At 47.9% G+C, this 19245-nt stretch overlaps 1 protein-coding gene across 2 annotated transcripts in view; it reads right to left on the reverse strand.

Annotated features, from left to right (window-relative positions):
- rabgap1l (RAB GTPase activating protein 1-like) overlaps nt 1-19245 on the reverse strand; it is a 934074-nt gene that overhangs the window by 235723 nt on the left and 679106 nt on the right. For both annotated transcript variants that reach the window (XM_072511773.1, XM_072511772.1), the window contains one exon: nt 16787-16930. In XM_072511773.1, the coding sequence (XP_072367874.1) occupies nt 16787-16930 (144 nt within the window). The remainder of the gene's footprint in view (nt 1-16786; nt 16931-19245) is intronic.

Here is a 19245-nt window from a genome sequence, read left to right on the forward strand (position 1 = left end):
TGATGTGGAAGGGGAGGGAAGAATTGGGGATATATATAAGTGGCTGGGGAAGCAGGGAGGCGAGCGGGTGGTGAAGATCAAGAAGAAATGGGAAGCGGAGTTGAAAATGGAGATAAATTGGAGAGTATGGCGTGAGGCACTGCGAAGGGTAAATGGGACCTCCTCTTGTGCAAGGATGAGCCTGATACAGTTTAAGGCGGTGCACAGGGTGCATATGACTCGGGCGAGAATGAGTGGGTTCTTTCAGGGGGTAGCAGATGAGGGTGAGAGGTGTGGGCAGGGCCAGCGAATCATGCGCACATGTTTTGGGGTTGTGAAAAATTGGGAAGATTGCGGGCGGGAGTGCTCGCGGTCTTAGCCAGGATAGTGGAGGAGGGAGTGGACCCGGATCCTTTGGTGGCGATATTTGGGGTTTCAGAGAAGCCGGAGCTCATGGAGAGGAGGAAGGCCGATATCTTGGCCTTCGCCTCTCTGATTGCACTGTGACGGATTTTGCTGGAGTGGCGGTCGGCATTGCCACAGGGGGTAGCGACTTGGTTGGGTGACCTGCAGTTAGAGAAGATAAAGTATGAGTTAAGGTGCTCAGCAGGGGAGTTTGAGAAAAGGTGGGGGATGTTTGTGACCGTGTTTGAGGAGCTGTTCGTCACAGGGGTGTGGGGGGTGGGTAATGGGGAGGGGGGTGGGGGTGAAAAAGGAGAAAAATCTGTACAAACTGTATAGTTGATTGTTGGGAAAAATATTTGCTGTAACCTACTTTGATACAAGTTTGAATAAAATGCGTCTAAAAAAAAAACACTGGACGGATTACATAGACATAGAACATACAGTGCAGAAGGAGGCCATTCAGCCCATCGAGTCTGCACTGACCCAAACTGAGCCCTCACTTTCACCCTGTCCCCGTAAACCAATAACCCCTCCTAACCTTTTTGGACACTAAGGGCAATTTAGCATGGCCAATCCACCTAACCTGCATGTAATCAGCGTGCAAACATCAACATCCTTGAAGGAGCCAAGAGCATTGGCAACACTGCCATGATCATCCAAAGCCAACTCCACTGGGCTGGTCATGTGCTTAGGATGTCAGAGACCCGACTTCCAAAGCAAATCTTCTTTGCCTAGCTCAAGGAAGGTTTCCGAACAAGAGGAGGACAAAGGAAGCACTTCAAAAACATGCTGAAGAAATGCAACATCGACATAAACGCCTACATGGCTGGAGTAATAGTTGGTCTGATTGAAAATCTGATTCTTGTAGCTGATTCCTAAATCCTTGTGATCTGTTTAAACTGCAGAAAAAGGTTCTACTAGGCTCACAGCTGTTCATTCAATATTTTACATGAGATTATTATACTATGATTGGTCTAATATGTCCTGCCAGATGCAGCCTCTCGGCTCTCATGCAAGAATACAATCACACGGGTGCTGACTCCACCTTCTGAGGATGAAATTCTCCTTCCCAAAATACACAAACAGGACTGCTACAGCTCAGCCCTTGTTTCAGACTGTTTCTACTCCATTGAAATCATTTCTTCCTATCTTGACTCAATTTTGTCTCCCCTTGTCCAGTCTCTTCCCTGCCACATTCACAACCATTGACACCCTATGTCATTTTAACAATTTCTCAGAAGTGAAAAACTTTGCTCCCACTTTCTCTCATCTTCACCTGGTCCATCTTTGACAGTTCCCTTCCTTTCCTCGACATCTCTGTCTCCATGTCTGGGGATAGGCTGTCAACCAATATTCATTACAGGCCCACCGACAGTTACCTCAATGACTCTTCCCCATACCCTTCTTGGTGTAAGGACTCCATTTTAATATCCCGGTTTCTCTAACGCTTCTCTTCTGATGATGTATCATCCAGAACAGCACTTCTGACATGGCTTCCTTTTACCTTAACCGAGGATTAAGGTAGGAGTGAGTGTGTGTTCAGGTAGGAGTGCATGTGTGTTCAGGTAGGAGTGCATGTGTGTTCAGGTAGGAGTGCATATGTGTTTATGTAGGAGTGCACGTGTGTTCAGGTAGGAGCGTGTGAGTGTTTGTGTGTATTTACGTAGCAGTGCACCTGTGCGTTTATGTAGGAGTGCGTATCTGTTTATGTAGGAGTGCACGTGTGTTTATGTAGGAGATCTAGTGTGTGTTTATGTATGGGTGTGTGTGTTTATGTATGAGTGCGTGTGTGTGTTTATGTATGAGTGCAATAAATAATGGAATGTACGTCTAAGTCAAGCAGGAGAGGAATGAGGAATTCAGAAGTTATGGGAGAGAACACTCTGCTGGTTTGAACGGGGGCTCAGACTTGTTGGCACCAAAGAGAAAGATGGAGTGGTATTTGGTTTGTTTGATTGGCTGGTGGCTAATGAATTGGCCAAAAGACCATATTCTGTCTGGTAACAGGTGGTGATTGGATTCTATCCCAGTGGATTGATTTGCAGAGTCCCAAGGAGTTTCGGTTTTGACTCCTGAAAGCACAGGGAGAAGGATTCTCTCTCTCTTCTCCGCGTTCTTTCCGGAAAGGCTGTGAGTGCTGTATTCCTGGAGCTGCAGAGAACCTGAATGAGTGAATCTACAGGACAACCATAACAGACTGCAAACAGAGACAAGAATCTGCTATCGCTCCCTCCAGAAAGGCTGTGAGTGCTGTATTTCTGAAACTACAGAGACCTGAATGAATCTCCAATAAAAATTCATGAACTGAAAGCGCAGATTGAAGAGGGGTAAAGTGCTGGAAAAAACCATCTGAAACAAAGACTCTTTTTTCTTTTAACTTATGATTTTTTACCCCTTTCCTCCCCTCTGTACTTGCCTGTCTTGTGTGTGTGTGTGTGTATATATAGGGGGTGGGGTGCAAGTTAAATTAGGGTATTAGTAATTAGATAATAGTTAACCAGTTGTATTTGCTGCATATTTCATTATAGTTCTTGTTATAAATAAAAATTATTTACATTTACAAACCCAGTGACTGTAATAGGTGGGGTTACTGGGTTACGGGGATAGGGTGGAGGTGTGGGCTAAAGTAGGGTGCTCTTTCCAAGGGGTGGTGAAGACTCAATGGTTCGAATGGCCTCCTTCTGCACTATAAATTCTATGATTCTATGATAATTATTAAGACAGCCAAAGGCCAAAGACTTTGGGTAGTTTTCGAAGAATTATTGGTTAATTCACTTGCGTTGTGACTCAGGGTCAAGTGGGGCTGGAATTGACCGCTCACTAGCCCAGGGTGTCTCAACTGCTTCTATATGAGTGTGTGTGTATTTCTGAATGAGTGCGAGCGTGTGTGTGTGAGTTTATGTGTGTGTGTATGAGTGTATCCTGGAATGGTTCCTGGGAAGGGGAACCTCAGTGATGAAGGTAGATTGGAGAATTTGGGATTGTTTACCTTGGGGAAAGAAGATTGACATAAGATTTGATGGAGGTTTTCAAAATTATGCGGATTCTGGACAAAGTAGATAGGGAGAAACTGTTCCTATTGGAAGGATTAAGAATGAGAGGACATATAAATTTAAAGTAATTGACAAAAGAAGCATAAACAATATGAGAAAAAGCATTTTCACACAGCGAGTGGTTAGGTTCTGGAATGTGCTGCCCGAGTGTGTGGAGGAGGCAGGTTCAATTAAAGCATTTGAAAGGGAATTGAGTGTTATCTGAAAAGGGAGAAAGTGCAGGGTTACAGGGAGAAGGCCGAGGAATAGAACTCAGTAAATTGCTCATTCGGAAAGCCAATACAGACATGATGGGCCAAATGGCCTCATTCTACACTGGTGCAATTCTGTAACTTTGTGTGTATTTGAGTGTGTGAAATTGAGTGAGACACTGCGTGAATAAATATGCTTATAGGGTGTGTGAGCGTGTGTGTGGATGAAAGTGTGTATGGGAGTGAGCGTTTGATTTTGTGGACCTCGCTGGCTAGGTCAGCTTTTATTGCCCATCCCTAGTTGCTCTTCAGAGGTAGGTGGTGAGCTGCTTTCTTGAACCTCTACAGTCCAGGTTGTGTACATACTCCCACAGTACTGTTAGGGAGTGAGTTCCAGGATTTTCCCAGCAACAGTGAAGGAACGACGATATATTTCCAAATGAGGATGGTGTGTGAATTGGAGGGGAATCTCCAGGTGGTGGGGTTCCTATGTATCTGCTGCTCTTGTCTTTCTAGATGACAAGGATATGTTTCCAAGATACTGCCTTGTATACTTTCCAATATACTGTGTATATTCCAAGAGTCTTGGCAAGTCCCAGATGTGCATCTTCATAATTTCATAAGATATAGGTGCAGAATTAGGCCATTCGGCCCATCGAGTCGCTCCGCCATTCTATCATGGTTGATACATTCCTCATCTGCTACCTACAATGTTCTGGACCAAGAGCTGGATTACAAAATCAGCCAGAGCATCTGCTCCCTAGAACACATGTCCCAGAAGCATGAGTAACATGGTACACACGGCTGCTACTGTGCATCAGTGGTGGAGAGAGTGAATGTTTGTAGATGGGATACAAATCAATGGGGGTGCTTTTTCCTGGATGGTGTCGAGCTTCTTTGGTGTTGTTGGATCTGTACTCATCCAGGCAAGTGGAGAGTATCCTGTCACATTCCTGACTTGTGCCTTGTAGATGGTGGACAGACTTTGGGGAGTCAGGAGGTGAGTTACTCACTGAAGGGTTCCTAATATTTGACCTGCTCTGATAGCCACAGTATTTATATGGGTAGTCCAGTTCAGTTTCTGGCAATGGTAATCCCCAGGGTTTTGATAGTGGGGGATTCAGTGATGGTAATGCCACTGAATGTCAAGGGGCGATGGCTAGATCCTCACTTGTTGGAAATGGTCATTGCTTGGCACTTGTGTGGCATGAATGTTACTTGCCACTTGACAGCCCATGCCTGGGCATTGTCCAGGTCTTGTTGCATTTGAACATGGACTGCTTCAGTAGACGGGGATCCACGAATGGTACTGAACATTGTGCTAAGATTGTGTGTATGAATTTAAGTGTGGCTGCATATGTGTATATACGCGCTTACAAGTAAGTGTATGGTGTGTGTTTCTGTTTGAACATTTTCATGTAACTGTGTATATAAGTCTGTGTTACTGTGTGTGCTGAGTATTTTGTGATGAATGTAGAAATGTTTATATATTATATTTCATATTTGTGGCAGTAATGTTATTTAAAGACCTGGTTTAAAAACATACAGGCGTGTCATCCGGTGGCAGCATGTAGGTCGCACATTGAGTGGCTCCTGATAGAGTCTTTGATATTTAGACCTTTATGCCTGGTCTCAGGGGTACTTTTTGGATGATCTGGTGTGGGAAGTTCTAAGGAATGGGTGGAATGTTGAAGTTCTAGATGAAACGTCAGGGAAGGGGGCAAGCGAAGGTTCGCCGGCGAGTGCTGCTGTGAGACCAGTAGGAGGAAAGATGGCGGATGCTGGCTCGTCGGGTAGGGCCGCTTCCATTACGATTGAATCTCTGGCCGAGGTGGTATCGGGAGAGTTTGAAAGGCTCTTCGTCAAACATTTAGAGGTGCATCGGAGAGAGACGATGACTTCACTCAAAGAGTGGGGGAGGAGACACTTGCGCCAATAAAGGCGCCTTTGATGAAGACGTGGTGGAGGTGCGGGAGCAAGGAGAGAAGATGAAGGGAGTGGAGGAGGCATTGTCACAGCATAACAACCAGTTCACCTCGATGGGTGAGGAGCTGCTGAAGATGGTGGAGGTCGATAAAGGGCTGAGGACCAAGCTGGAGGACCTGGGGAACAGGTTGTGGAGACAGAACTTGAGGATCGTGGGCTTGCCCGAAGAGGTGGATGGCTGGAGGCCGAATGAGTACTTTGTTGATGGGGGACGGGGGGAGGTGGAGAAAGAGAGAAAGCCCTCCTTCTATGGGTTGCACAGGGCCCATCGGTCACTCGGGCCGAAGCCCAAAACGAATGAGCCACTGAGGGCTGTGATAGCCTACTTCCACAGCTTCCAGGTGAAGATGTTGAGTTGGGCGAAGCAGAATCGAGAGGTGAAATGGGAAGGTTTGGCATACGTATATACCAAGATCTTATGGCGGAGTTGGCAAAAAGAACCGGTGAAGCTGAGAGTGACTCATAACTGGAAGGACTATAATTTAGAGACGGAGGAGGAGGTGCAGGCGTTCGTGAAGGCTGAAGGACTGGGGCTGAGATGAGTTTGGATTTGGATTTGGGCGGTTGTGGATTAGGATCTTTTTTTTTCTTTATTGGGTTTTTCTTTCTGTTGATGTATCCTTTTCACTCTGATTGTATGGCTGGGGGGTTGAAGTTTGTTTATGATGGGAGTGAGAATGGAGAGTTTTGGGCGGGGGGGGTTTGGCTTGCTGAGTGTGTTTCTAGGAGGAGGAGGAAGATCTGCAGGGATCATTACGCTAGCAAACGAAGGTTGGCTAGTAAACTGGAGTGTGGTAGGGGAAGGGACCGTGGTCGTAGGAGCCTGGCTGGGCAGATTTTGATCGATCTAGGAGGTGTGAATGGTGGAGGGATGATACTGGGTGAGGTGTTTGCAAGAGGAAGTGGCTGGGGGGATTCTGGGAAGGGGGCGGGGCGGGGGTTGACGGTGACTTGAGGATGGGGCAGATCCAGCTGGATGGGCAGAGCCTGGGGTAGTGGCAATGGCGGATAGAAGAGATGGGGAGGAGAGTGAGAGCGAGAGAGATTAGGCCTCCCGAATTTGATGTGCTATTACTGGACGGCGAATGCAGAAAAAATACGGGGTTACAACAGAGAGATGGAGGCTTTGTGGGTAAGGATGGAGGCGGGTTCATGTAGGGGGTTGCGGATGCTGGCGATGGCCCCACTTCCATTGGCCCCAGCGAAGTATTTGGGAATTCCTGTAGTGATGACCACGCTGAAGATTTGGAGGCAGTTCTGGCAGCACTTTAGGCTAGGAGCAGGGTCGAAGGTGATGCCAATTAGGGGGAATCATGGATTCAAGCTGGACAGGACGGATGCGAGGTTCCAGGATGCGAGGAGGGATGGGTCAGGGAGATGAAGGATCTGTTTCAGGATGGCGTTTTGCGAGCTTGTAGGAATTAAATGAGAGGTTTGGACTGGCACGGGAACAGAGTATTCGGTACATGCAGGTGTAGGACTTTGCAAAGAAGCCTTCTTGATGCAATATGTCGATAGTCCCAACTAGGAAAGGGGCAGTACTGGATCTGGTATTGGGGGATGGGCCTGGATAGGTGGTTGAGATTTCAGTAGGGGCCATAATTCCTTAAGTTTTAGGGTACTTTTGGATAGGGATGAGGGCAACCCTCGCGTTCAGGTGCTAAACTGGGGAAAGGCAAATTACGATAACATTAGACAGGAATTGAAGAATTTGGATTGGGTGCGGCTGTTGGATAGTAAATCAACATCGGACACGTGGGAGTCTTTCAAGCGACAGTTGATTAGGATTCGGGAAAGTAATGTTTCTGAGAGAACGAAGGATAAGTATGGGAAGATTAGGGAGCCTTGGATAACGAGGGATATTGTGAACCTCGTCAAAAACAAAAAAGGAGACTTTTGCACGGTCTAGAAGGCTGGGGGCCCCAGTCGAAACCCTTGAGGAGTATAAAGAAAATAGGAAGATACTGAAGCAGGAAATTAGAGGCCTTGGCAAGTAGGATTAAGGTGAATCCCAAAACTTTTTATTCAGATGTAAAAAGCAAGAGGATGGCCAGGGAAAGGATTGGACCACTTAAGGACAGTGGAGGGGTCTATGTGTTAAGCCAGAGGAAATGGGGAGGTACTAACGAGTACTTTGGATCTGTGTTCACCAAAGAAAGAGACTTTGTAGAAGTTGATTCTTGGGTAGGGTGTGTGGACAGTCTTGATCATGTTAACATCGAAAAGGAGGTGGTATTGGGACTTTTAAAAGATATTAAGGTAGATAAGTCTCCTGGGCCTGATGGGATTTACCCCAGAATACTGATGGAAGCAAGAGCGGAAATTGCTGGGGCTTGACTGACATCTTTATATCCTCACTGGCTACAGGTGAGATCCCAGTGGACTGGAGAATAGCTAATATGGTACCACTGTTAAGAAAGGTAGCAGGGATAATCCAGGAAACTATAAGCCTCACGTCGGTAGTAGGTAAATTATTGGAGAGAATTCTCAGGGACAGGATTTATACCCATTTGGAAACAAATGGACTCATAAGCGATAGACAGCATGGTTTTGTGAAGCAGAGGTTGTGCCTCACTAATTTGATCAAGTTTTTTGAGAAGGTAACAAAGATAATTAAGGAGGACTTCCGGTGACGGCAGGCGGGAGGCAGCCGCGCGTTGGAGGGCTCCCGTTCGGGAACGGCATTGTCGGGGGATAACGCCTGGTCCTAGCGCCAGCGAAGGCAGTAAAAGTCGGGAGACATCACGGAGGAGAAGAATGTCGAAGACCAACAAAAAAACGGTCGTGAAAAAAGCGGCTGAAAGTCCGTTGGGGAGTGGAAAGGTCACCGCGGGGTCAGTAAAGAAAATGGAGGCTGGAGCACCAGGGGAGGCCGCAGTGCTTATGGCTGAAGGAATAACTAAGGTGATGGCTGCGGAATTCGAAAAGCAGTTTGCGCAGTTTGCGAAATGGATGGAGACGGTGAGGAAGGAGATGAGGGTGGTTTTGAGTGCGCTGGTGGAGGAGGCGATTTCCCCAGTGATGACGGCGGTGGCGAGCGCAGTGGCGGAGGTGCGAGAGCAAGGGGAGGCGCTGAAGGTACTGGAGGAGACGTTATTGCAGCACGGTGATCAACTTGCCTCGATGGGGAAGGAGATGCGGAAGTTTGCGAAGGCAGAAGGACTGTGGCAGAACTGAGAAATTGAGAAAAGGCCATGTGCCGATGCAACCTCATGACTGTATTTTCTTCTTTTTTGTTTCACTGTAGGGGCTAAAGGAGCCAATGTTGTATATATTTGGACAAGGGAAGTGATGGGACTTTCACTCGAAATTAGGGTTTTTTGGGGTGTAGATAGATATGCGGGGTTTGTGTGCTAAAAGGGGATCTCTGGGTTTTCCTAGGGCCGGGCAAGGGGGAAAGGGAAAGGGACCCGGGCGGGGGCCTCCACGCTGGCCGGTTTAAGCCGGCCAGTGAATGGGAGTGAGGTGGGGGGGGGGGACGGGGACTGCGGCCATCTTGCCTGGCAGAACAGAGTCCGAGTGGTCTAGCCGGGGTGGAAAGTTGGGGGGGGGGGGGGGGGGGGGGGGGGAAGGAACCGAGGTTGGGAGGAGGAGTTTTACAAGAGGCAGTGGACGGGAGGAGCTGGAGACTTTGGGGGGGGGGGGGGGGGGGGTGTACAACTCTTGGGTATCATGTACGGTACTCTTTCAGACGCTGGATGGCGTTGAGTGTAGGGAGGGGGAGTGGACTCTATAGGTAAATGGTGACCATGGGCGGTCCCGGACTCCTTTTTCTTTTTCTCTTTTGTTTTTTGTTTCCACCGTGGGAGGGTTTGGTTTATTGGATGCATATATTGACAGGTGGGCCGTTGTTTGGGGTGGTGGGAGGATGGGATCATTGGTATTGTTAAGGGGATTGATTTTGTATTTGTTACCGTTTACTGTTTGTGGGTGGGTGTAAATTTTCAGGAAAATGTGAAAATGTAGAATTAAAAAAATTTTTTTTTTTTTTTTTTTAAAGTTAAGAGAGGAGGATGTTGTTCACATGGACTTCAGTAAGCCTTTGACAAGGTGCCTCATGGCAGACTGGTACAAAAGATGAAGTCACACACAGGATCAGAGGTGAGGTGGTAAGATGGAGACAGAACTGGCTCAGTCACAGAAGGTTAAGGGTAGCAGTAGGAAGGTGTTTTTCTGAATGGAAGGTTGTGACTAATGGTGTTCCACAGGGATCTGTGCTTGGGCCTCTGTTGTTTGTAGTGTACATAAAGGATTTGGAGGAAAATGTAGTCTGATTACTAAGTTCACGGATGACACCAAGGTTGGTGGAGTAGCAGATAGTGTTGAGGATTGTCAGAAGATACAGGGGGACACAGATTTTTTTTTTAAATTTTAGAGTACCCAATTATTTTTTTTCCAATTAAGGGGCAATTTAGCATGGCCAATCCACCTAACCTGCACATCTTTGGGCTGTGGGGGCGAAACCCACGCAAACACAGGGAGAATGTGAAAACACCACACGGACAGTGACCCAGAGCTGGGATCGAACCTGGGACCTCGGCGCCGTGAGGCAGCAGGGCTAACCCACGCCACCGTGCTGCCCACAGCAGGACATAGATAGGTTGGAGACTTGGGCAGAGAAATGGCAAATGGAGTTAAAATCCTGACAAATGTGAGGTAATGCATTTTGGTAGAACATAGAACATACAGTGCAGACGGAGGCCATTCGGCCCATTGAGTCTGCACCGACCCACTTAAGCCCTCACTTCCACCCTATCCCTGTAACCCAATAACCCCTCCTAACCTTTTTGGTCACTAATGGCGATTTATCATGGCCAATCCACCTAATCTGCATGTATTTGGACTGTGGGAGGAAACCGGAGCACCCGGAGGAAACCCACGCAGACACAGGGAGAACGTGCAGACTCCTCACAAACAGTGACCCAGCGGGGAATCGAACCTGGGACCCTGGCGCTGTGAAGCCACAGTGCTATCCACTTGTGCTACCGTGCTGCCCTTCAGGTCTAACATAGAGGGGAAATATACCATAAATGGCAAAACTCTTAGGAATATAGAAAGTCAGAGAGATCTGGGCGTGCAGGTCCACAGATCTTTGAAGGCGGCAACACAAGTGGACAAGGTAGTCAAGAAAGCAATGGACTGCCTGCCTTCATTGGACAGGGCATTGAGTATAAAAACTGGCAAGTCATGATACAGTCGTATAGAACCTTGGTAAGGCCACACTTGGAATATTGCACACAATTCTGGTCACCACCAGAAGGATTTGGAGGCTTTGGAGAGGGTGCAGAGGAGGTTTACCAGGATGTTGCCTGGTCTGGAGGGTGTTAGCTATGTGGAGAGGCTGAAGAGATTTGGACTGTTTTCATTAGAATGACAGAGGTTGAGGAGGTGACCTGATGGAGGTCTACACGATTATGAGGGGCATGGATCGAGTGGATGGGTAGGCACTCTTTCCCAGGTTGGAGGGGTCAGTCACTAGGTTTAAGGTCCATAGGGCAAAGTTTAGAGCAGATGCGCGAGGCACGTTTATTACGCAGAGGGTGGTGAGTGCCTGGAACACGCTGCCAGAAGAGGTTGTGGAAGCAGATACATTAACGGCGTTCAAAAGGCATCTTGATAAACACATGGATAGGATGGGTATAGAGGGATACAGCACCAGGAAGTGCTGAGGGTTTTGGCAAAGATTGGTATCATGACTGTTACAGGCTTGGGAGGGCCTGTTCCTGTGCTGTATTGTTCTTTGTTTTTCCGACCTTCCCAATACCACCCACTTCCTCCTTGTTGGAGGAGGTGCTGTCAATGGGGTGGCTGGAGAGGGCGATAGTCTCAGCGATTTATGGGAGGATTCTGGATTCCGGAGGAGAATAAGGTGTCCATGGAGGGCATCAAGGCTAAGTGGGATGAGGAGTTGGGGACAGCATTAGAGGAGGGATTGTGGTGTGAGGTGCTGCGGAGGGTGAATGCCTCAACCTCGTGTGCGAGGCTGGGGTGATACAGCTGAAGGTGGTGCACAGGGCACACCTGACGAAGTTAAGGATGAACCGGCTATTTGAGGGGATAGAGGACATCTGCGAGCAGTGTGGGAGGGGCCCTGCTAATCATGTAAATATGTTCTCGTCTTGCCCAAAGCTGGTAAGGTGCTGGAGGTCAGTTTTTAGAACCATTTCAACAGTTTTGTACATAGGTATGGAACCTGGCCCCCTTGAGGCCATATTCGGGGTGTCTGACCTGCCAGAGTTGCAGGCGGGTGCGGGGCAGATGATTGCTCGCAGGTGGGTTCAGTTGGGGTGGCGGTCAGCTTTGGCATGGCTGGGGGACCTCTTGGAGTTCTTAGCCCTCGAGAAGATAAAATTTGCCGGGGGAGGGGGGCTCGAATGATGCATTCCACAAAAGTTGGGGTCAGTTCATTTTGCATTTTGGTTACCGTCGACCATTAAAGGGGGGGGGAAGAGAAGGGGTCTTCTTGTGTAGGGGGGGTGCTGGTAGGGGGTCTTCTTGTGTCAGGGGTTTAATATGTTGGGTGTTTTTTTATTGTAAAACGTTGAAAATTGGAATAAAAATACTTAACAAAAAATAAAATACATGCAAGTAATCTGGCTACTAAAGCTGTGATTAAGCTGTCGTAAAAGGTGAAAAAATTATTAATTTAACCATTCACTTGTTTACAGAGATTGGACTGGATTGGATTGGATTTGTTTATTGTCACGTGTACCGAGGCACAGTGAAAAGTATTTTTCTGCGAGCAGCTCAACAGATCATTAAGTACATGAGAAGAAAAGGGAATAAAAGAAAATACATAATAGGGCAACACAACATGTACAATGTAACTACAAAAGCACTGGCATCGGATGAAGCATACAGGGTGTAGTGTTAATGAAATCAGTCCATAAGAGGGTCATTTAGGAGTCTGGTGACAGTGGGGAAGAATCTGTTTTTGAGTCTGTTCGTGCGTGTTCTCCTGCCCGATGGAAGAAGTTGGAAGAGTGAGTAAGCTGGGTGGGAGGGATCTTTGATTATACTGCCCGCTTTCCCCAGGCAGCGGGAGGTGTAGATGGAGTCAATGGATGGGAGGCAGGTTTGTGTGATGGACTGGGTGGTGTTCACGACTCTCTGAAGTTTCTTGCGGTCCTGGGCCGAGCAGTTGCCATACCAGGCTGTGATGCAGCCTGATAGGATGCTTTCTATGGTGCATCTGTAAAAGTTGGTCAGAGTCAATGTAGACATGCCGAATTTCCTTAGTTTCCTGAGGAAGTATAGGCGCTGTTGTGCTTTCTTGGTGGTAGCGTCGACGTGGGTGGACCAGGACAGATTTTTGGAGATGTGCACCCCTAGGAATTTGAAACTGCTAACCATCTCCACCTCGGCCCCGTTGATGCTGACAGGGGTGTGTACAGTACTTTGCTTCCTGAAGTCAATTACCAGCTCTTTAGTTTTGCTGGCATTGAGGGAGAGATTGTTGTCGCTACACCACTCCACTGGGTTCTCTATCTCCCTCCTGTATTCGGACTCATCGTTATTCGAGATCTGGCCCACTATGGTCGTATCGTCAGCAAACTTGTAGATGGAGTTGGAACCAAGTTTTGCCACGCAGTCGTGTGTGCACAGGGAGTAGAGTAGGGGGCTAAGTACGCAGCCTTGTGGGGCGCCGGTGTTGAGGACTATTGTGGAGGAGGTGTTGTTGTTCATTCTTACTGATTGTGGTCTGTTGGTCAGAAAATCGAGGATCCAGTTGCAGAGTGGGGAGCCAAGTCCTAGGTTTTGGAGATTTGATATGAGCTTGGCTGGGATTATGGTGTTGAAGGCGGAGCTGTAGTCAATAAATAGGAGTCTAATGTAGGAGTCCTTGTTTTCGAGATGCTCTTGGGATGAGTGTAGGGCCAGGGAAATGGTGCCTGATGTGGACCGGTTGCAGCGGTATGTGAATTGTAGTGGATCAAGGCGTTCTGGGAGTATCGAGGTGATGCGCTTCATGATCAACCTCTCGAAGCACTTCATTACGACTGAAGTCAGGGCCACTGGTCGGTAGTCATTGAGGCACGTTGCCTGGTTCTTCTTTGGTACTGGTATGATGGTGGTCTTCTTGAAGCAGATGGGGACCTCGGAGTTGAGTAGGGACAGGTTAAAGATGTCCGTGAATACCTCTGCCAGCTGGTCCGCGCAGGCTCTGAGTGCATGACCAAGGATCCCGTCTGGGCCCATCGCCTTCCGAGGGTTCACTTTCAGGAAGGCCAATCTGACTTCGGAAGCTGTGATGGTGGGTATGGGTGAATTATGGGCTGCTGGGGCACTCGTCAGCGGATTGTTGGTTTCCTGCTCGAACCGAGCATAGAATGCATCAAGTTCATCGGGGAGTGGCGCGCTGCTGCCAGAGATACTGTTCGGCTTCGCTTTGTAGCCCGTTATGTTGTTTAGTCCTTGCCACAACCGCCGAGAGTCTGTCTGTGACTCTAGCTTGGTTTGATATTCTCTCTTGGCATTCCGGATGGCTTTGCGGAGGTCGTACCTGGATTTCTTGTATAGGTCAGGGTCGTCTGCCTTGAACGCCTCAGATCTGTCCTTCAGTAGGGAGTCAATCTCGCGAGCCATGGTTTCCGGTTGGGGAACGCACGTACTGCTTTCTTTGGCACGCAGTCGTCCACACATTTGCTGATGAAGTCTGTGACGGTGGTGGCATACTCATTTAAGTTGGTCGCTGAGTTCTTAAATATGGACCAGTCCACTGTCTCTAAGCAGTCACGTAAGAGCTCTTCTGTCTCCTCGGACCAGCACTGCACAACCTTCTTAGCTGGATTCTCCCGCTTGAGTTTCTGCTTGTATGCCGGGAGAAGGAGCACCGTCTTATGGTCTGATTTCCCAAAGTGCGGTCGGGGGATGGAATGGTAGGCACCCTTGATTTTTGAGTAGCAGTGGTCAAGAGTGTTGTCGCCCCTGGTGGGACAGGAGATGTGCTGGTGGAATTTTGGCAGTACACTCTTGAGGTTGGCCTTGTTGAAGTCTCCGGCCACGATGAACAAGGCCTCCGGATGTTCTGTTTCGTAGTTGTTTATTACTGTGTATAGTTCGTCCAGCGCCTTCCTCACTACTGCCTGGGGTGGGATGTAGACCACTGTGATAATGGCTGAAGTGAACTCACGTGGAAGATAATATGGGCGGCACTTCACAGCCAGGTATTCCAGGTCTGGGGAGCAGTAGGTCGCCAGAGTCACCACATCCAAGCACCAGGAGGAGTTGATGAGGAGGCAAACCCCTCCACCCTTCGCTTTGCCTGATGATGCCGTGCGGTCCGCCCGGTGAATGGAGAAGCCTTCAGGTTGTATGCCACAGTCCGGTGAGGCAGGGGTGAGCCATGTCTCTGTGAAACAGAGCACACAGCAGTCTCTTACTTCCCTCTGAGAGGTAAGTCTGGCGTTAAGTTCATCCAGCTTGTTTTCGATCACTTGGACGTTTGCCAGGAGTATGCTGGTGAGAGGGGTCTTGAAACCGAGTTGCTTCAGTCTAACCTGCAGACCGCCGCGTTTCCCTCACTTTCTCGGTCGGCGGCTGCTGCTGGATGATCCTGGGATCCGATGGCCGATGTCAGCTCTTGTGGAAGGTAGGTGGTCGCGTCTGGCGGGGTCCAGGGCGCTGGCAGGGACCAGGGCGCTGTTTACGTATCTGGGGTCGTGTCTGGCAGGGTCTGGGGCACTGGTTGGGGTAGAGGGATTGCTAGGGGGGCATGTTTTCGATCTGGATGGGTCCCGGCGTTCTGCGGGCGCGAGAATACCTTGCAGCGCGTTTGGCTCCTCGTGCGCGGTCTCTGCCGTTTCGGGGGTCCTGGGTCGTGGGCAGGGGCTTCCTAAGGCAGGTTGGGCTGGGTCCCGTGGTCTGTTCCCTCCCTGGGCGCTCCTGGGGTCGGATCTTGAAGTAGGCCCGGTCGAGCCTCCACGTGGATTTTTCTTTCTTCCATCACCAGGTAGGTCGGGTCGCTGGGTGGGTCTCTCGGGGTCGGGTCACTGGGCGGGTCGCGTTGGGCCGGGTCTTGCCGTCGGGGGTCGGGCCGGGAGCTCCGGGGACTGGGCAAGGTGATCCGGGGGCTGGCGTCGGTAGTTAGGCCGAGAGATGGCTAATGGAACTTTGTTTTGATTAAAGGAGATTCCCTGGGGCATAGATAATTTGAGGGAATATATTTAGTCCTCGCTCATCAGGTCATGGGACATCTTAGTGGCATACAGATGATGTAATTAATGGGAGGAGCTTGGTTCAACTGCGGTTTTTCAGTCTGTTGTAAGACTTTAAGTTGAACAACTGTTTGACAGAGGATATGAGTCTAACAAAACAGAAGGATTTTCAGATTGCTCCTGCTTTGTTTACTTTATTTATAAGTGGCATTTGAACTATATTGCGGTTGTTTAGTTGGAATATTTATATTAAAAGTGTTGGGCATAAGTTAAAGTTTTTCCTTTCATTTTAAGAATTGCTTAACTGTGAATTGTAGAGCTGTTTCTGTATTGTCAATGTAATGTAGTAATTGTCAATACTGTGTTCAAATAAAGTTTGATTGAACTTAAAAGATCCCTATTTGTCAATGGAATCACTCCTGGGCTGAAGTATCCTTCCCTCACAGTTTTACAAATTGCAAATTTTGGAGGTTTCACATCCGGTGTCCCAACATAAATTGGGGTCTGGTCTGATATCCTAACAATTTAAATGTGCCTGTATATGTGAGACTGTAACTGTGTATAAAAGTGTATGCATGTGCGCACAGCGTGGATGTGTGAGTGAGTCAGTGCGTGTGATTCCCTGTGTGGGTATGTGTGTGTAGCAGGGAGAGCATCTGATTGAGAGTGTGAGTGAATGAGAGAATGGAAATGTAAGTGAGAGTGGAAGGGAGTTTCAGCGAGGTGAATGGTATGAGCGCATGTGTTTGTGAGTGTGTTTATTATGCACGTGTGGAGGTTATATGAGCAAGTCTGTGTATGAGATTGTGTTTGTGAGCGTGTGTTTTTGAGCATGAGCGCGTGAAGCCTATGTGAGTGAGCCTGTGAATGAGTGTGTGTGAATGAGCATGTGTGTGACTGCAGGCATGTGTATGAATGAGCATATGTGTGAGTGCGTGTGCTTGAATGAGCAAATGTGCGTGTGTGAATGAGTGTGTGTGTGAGTGCATGTGAGCAAATGAGCAAGTAGTCTTACCTCAGAGAGCAGCAGATCGATGATGTGGAAGACCATGCAGAGAGGGAATTTGACGGTGAAGAGTGTGAGGAACCACTGTGAAGCATACATGTGTGCCTCCAAGTTCAGATCCAAGAAATGATTGTAGAGTTCAGGATGCTGTTCCTGTAAACATTAACAATACAGTGGATTGACTCCAACACACATGCCTCAATGTAACAGGCAAGAAGAGTTCACACAAACAAAGCAGGACTTCCTGGCGGAGCAGGCGCGAACGGGTCGAATTGCCTACTTCTGCTCTTACTTCCTATGTTCCAATTTTACAGGATAATTAGGAACAAAGCAAAGAACCAGCTTTTTGCAATGGAGAAAGAGGGTTCTTTAAATGGTCACCTGTGCATTGTCATTGGCAGTTTGCCTAGTTCCCATTCAGACAAAGTGATGCAATGGGTAGTTTTTTCCCCAAAAGTATACTGTATTCATAAAATTTGTAAAAATACATTAAAACTTGAAAACTAACAGAAAGTGCAATAAAAGTCATCCTCTCTCCATGAAGCATGTTCTATTCTTAGGTGCCTCAATGTAACTGTGATACTCTTGACATTTACAAAAGTGAACAAATCTCCAGGTCAGGACAAATTATGTCCCGGGTTGCTGTCGGAGGCGAGGGAGAAGATTGCAGGGGCCCTGATGCAAATTTTTAATTCTTCTCTGGCGACGGGAGAGGTGCCAGAAAACTGGAGAACTGCAAATGTAGTCCCACTATTTTAGTAAGGTTGTAGGGATAAGCCAGGAAACAGGCCAGTGAGTCTCACATCAGTGGTGGGGAAACTAATCGAGAAACTTCTGAAGGAGAGAATCTATCTCCACTTGGAGAGACAAGGTTTGATCAGGAATAGTCAGCATGGCTTTGTCATAGGGAGGTCATGCCTAACAAATTTGTTTGAATTTTTTGAGCACGTGGCTAAGTGTGTAGATGAGGGTAGTGCAGTTGATGTAGTTTACATGGATTTCAGCAAACCATTTGACAAGGCCCCACAAAGGAGACTTATAAAGAAGGCAATGCACATGGGGTACTGATGAACTTGATACTGGATTTAAAGATGGCTGAGCTGTTGGACAACAGTGGTGGTTTGGTTACTGGAAGCCGGTGGCGTACCACAGGAGTCTGTGCTGGGTCCCCTATTATTCGTCATTTAGAAAGATGACTTAGCTAACTATGTGGGGGGTTGGATCTGTAAATTTGCGAATGACACAAAGGTAGGCTGGGTGGTTAACAATGAGGCTGAGAGTCTTGGGCTACAGCAAGATATAGATGGGATGGTCAAATGGGCAGAAAAGTGGCAGATGGAATTTAATCCTGAAAGTGTGAGGTGTTACACTTTGGAAAGAGCAATTTGACAAGTATATATTCAATGAATGCCACCACACTGGGAAGTCCTGAGGAACAATAAACCTTGGCGTCTTTGTAAATAAATCTCTGAAAGCAGAAGGGCAGGTTAATAGGGTAGTGAAAAGGCATATGGTGCACTTGCCTTTATTAATTGTGGCATAGATTAGAAAAGCAAGGAAGTCATGTTATATGGAACATTGGTGAGGCCACAGCTGGAGTCCTGTGTGCAGTTCTGGTCGCCACATCATAGGAAGGATGTGATTATACTGGAGCAGGTGCAGAGGTGATTCACCAGGATGTTGCCTGGGATGGAGCATTTAAGTTATAAAGAGAGGTTGATAGGCTTTGGTTGTTTTTGCTGGAGCAGAGAAGACTGAGGGGCGACCTGATCGAGGTGTATAAGATTATGGTAAGAAGTTTTACAACACCAGGTTAAAGTCCAACAGGTTTGTTTCGATGTCACTAGCTTTCGGAGCGCTGCTCCTTCCTCAGGTGAATGAAGAGGTCTGTTCCAGAAACATATATATAGACAAATTCAAAGACGCCAAACAATGCTTGGAATGCGAGCATTAGCAGGTGATTAAATCTTTACAGATCCAGAGATGGGGTAACCTCTGGCATCTTTGAATTTGTCTATATATATGTTTCTGGAACAGACCTCTTCATTCACCTGAGGAAGGAGCAGCGCTCCGAAAGTTAGTGACATCGAAACAAACCTGTTGGACTTTAACCTGGTGTTGTAAAACTTCTTACTGTGCTCACCCCAGTCCATCGCCGGCATCTCCACATTATAAGATTATGAGGAGCATGGACAGGGTGGATAGGGAACAGCTGTTCCCCTTAGTTGAAGGGTCAGTTACGCAAGTTAAAGGTGAGGGACAGGAGGTTAAGGGGGGATTTGAGGAAAAACCTTTTACCTTGAGGGTGGTGACGGTCTGGAACACACTGCCTGGGAGGGTGGTAGAGGCGGGTTTCCTCACATCCTTTAACAAGTACCTGGATGAGCTTGGTTCCCAACTCCCGATCATCTATGTAAATTGGGACAACTACAGATCCAACACTGATCCCTGAGTCACACCACTGGCCA

This window comes from Scyliorhinus torazame, chromosome 7 (assembly GCF_047496885.1).
Source record: "Scyliorhinus torazame isolate Kashiwa2021f chromosome 7, sScyTor2.1, whole genome shotgun sequence".
Lineage (NCBI taxonomy): Eukaryota > Metazoa > Chordata > Chondrichthyes > Carcharhiniformes > Scyliorhinidae > Scyliorhinus > Scyliorhinus torazame.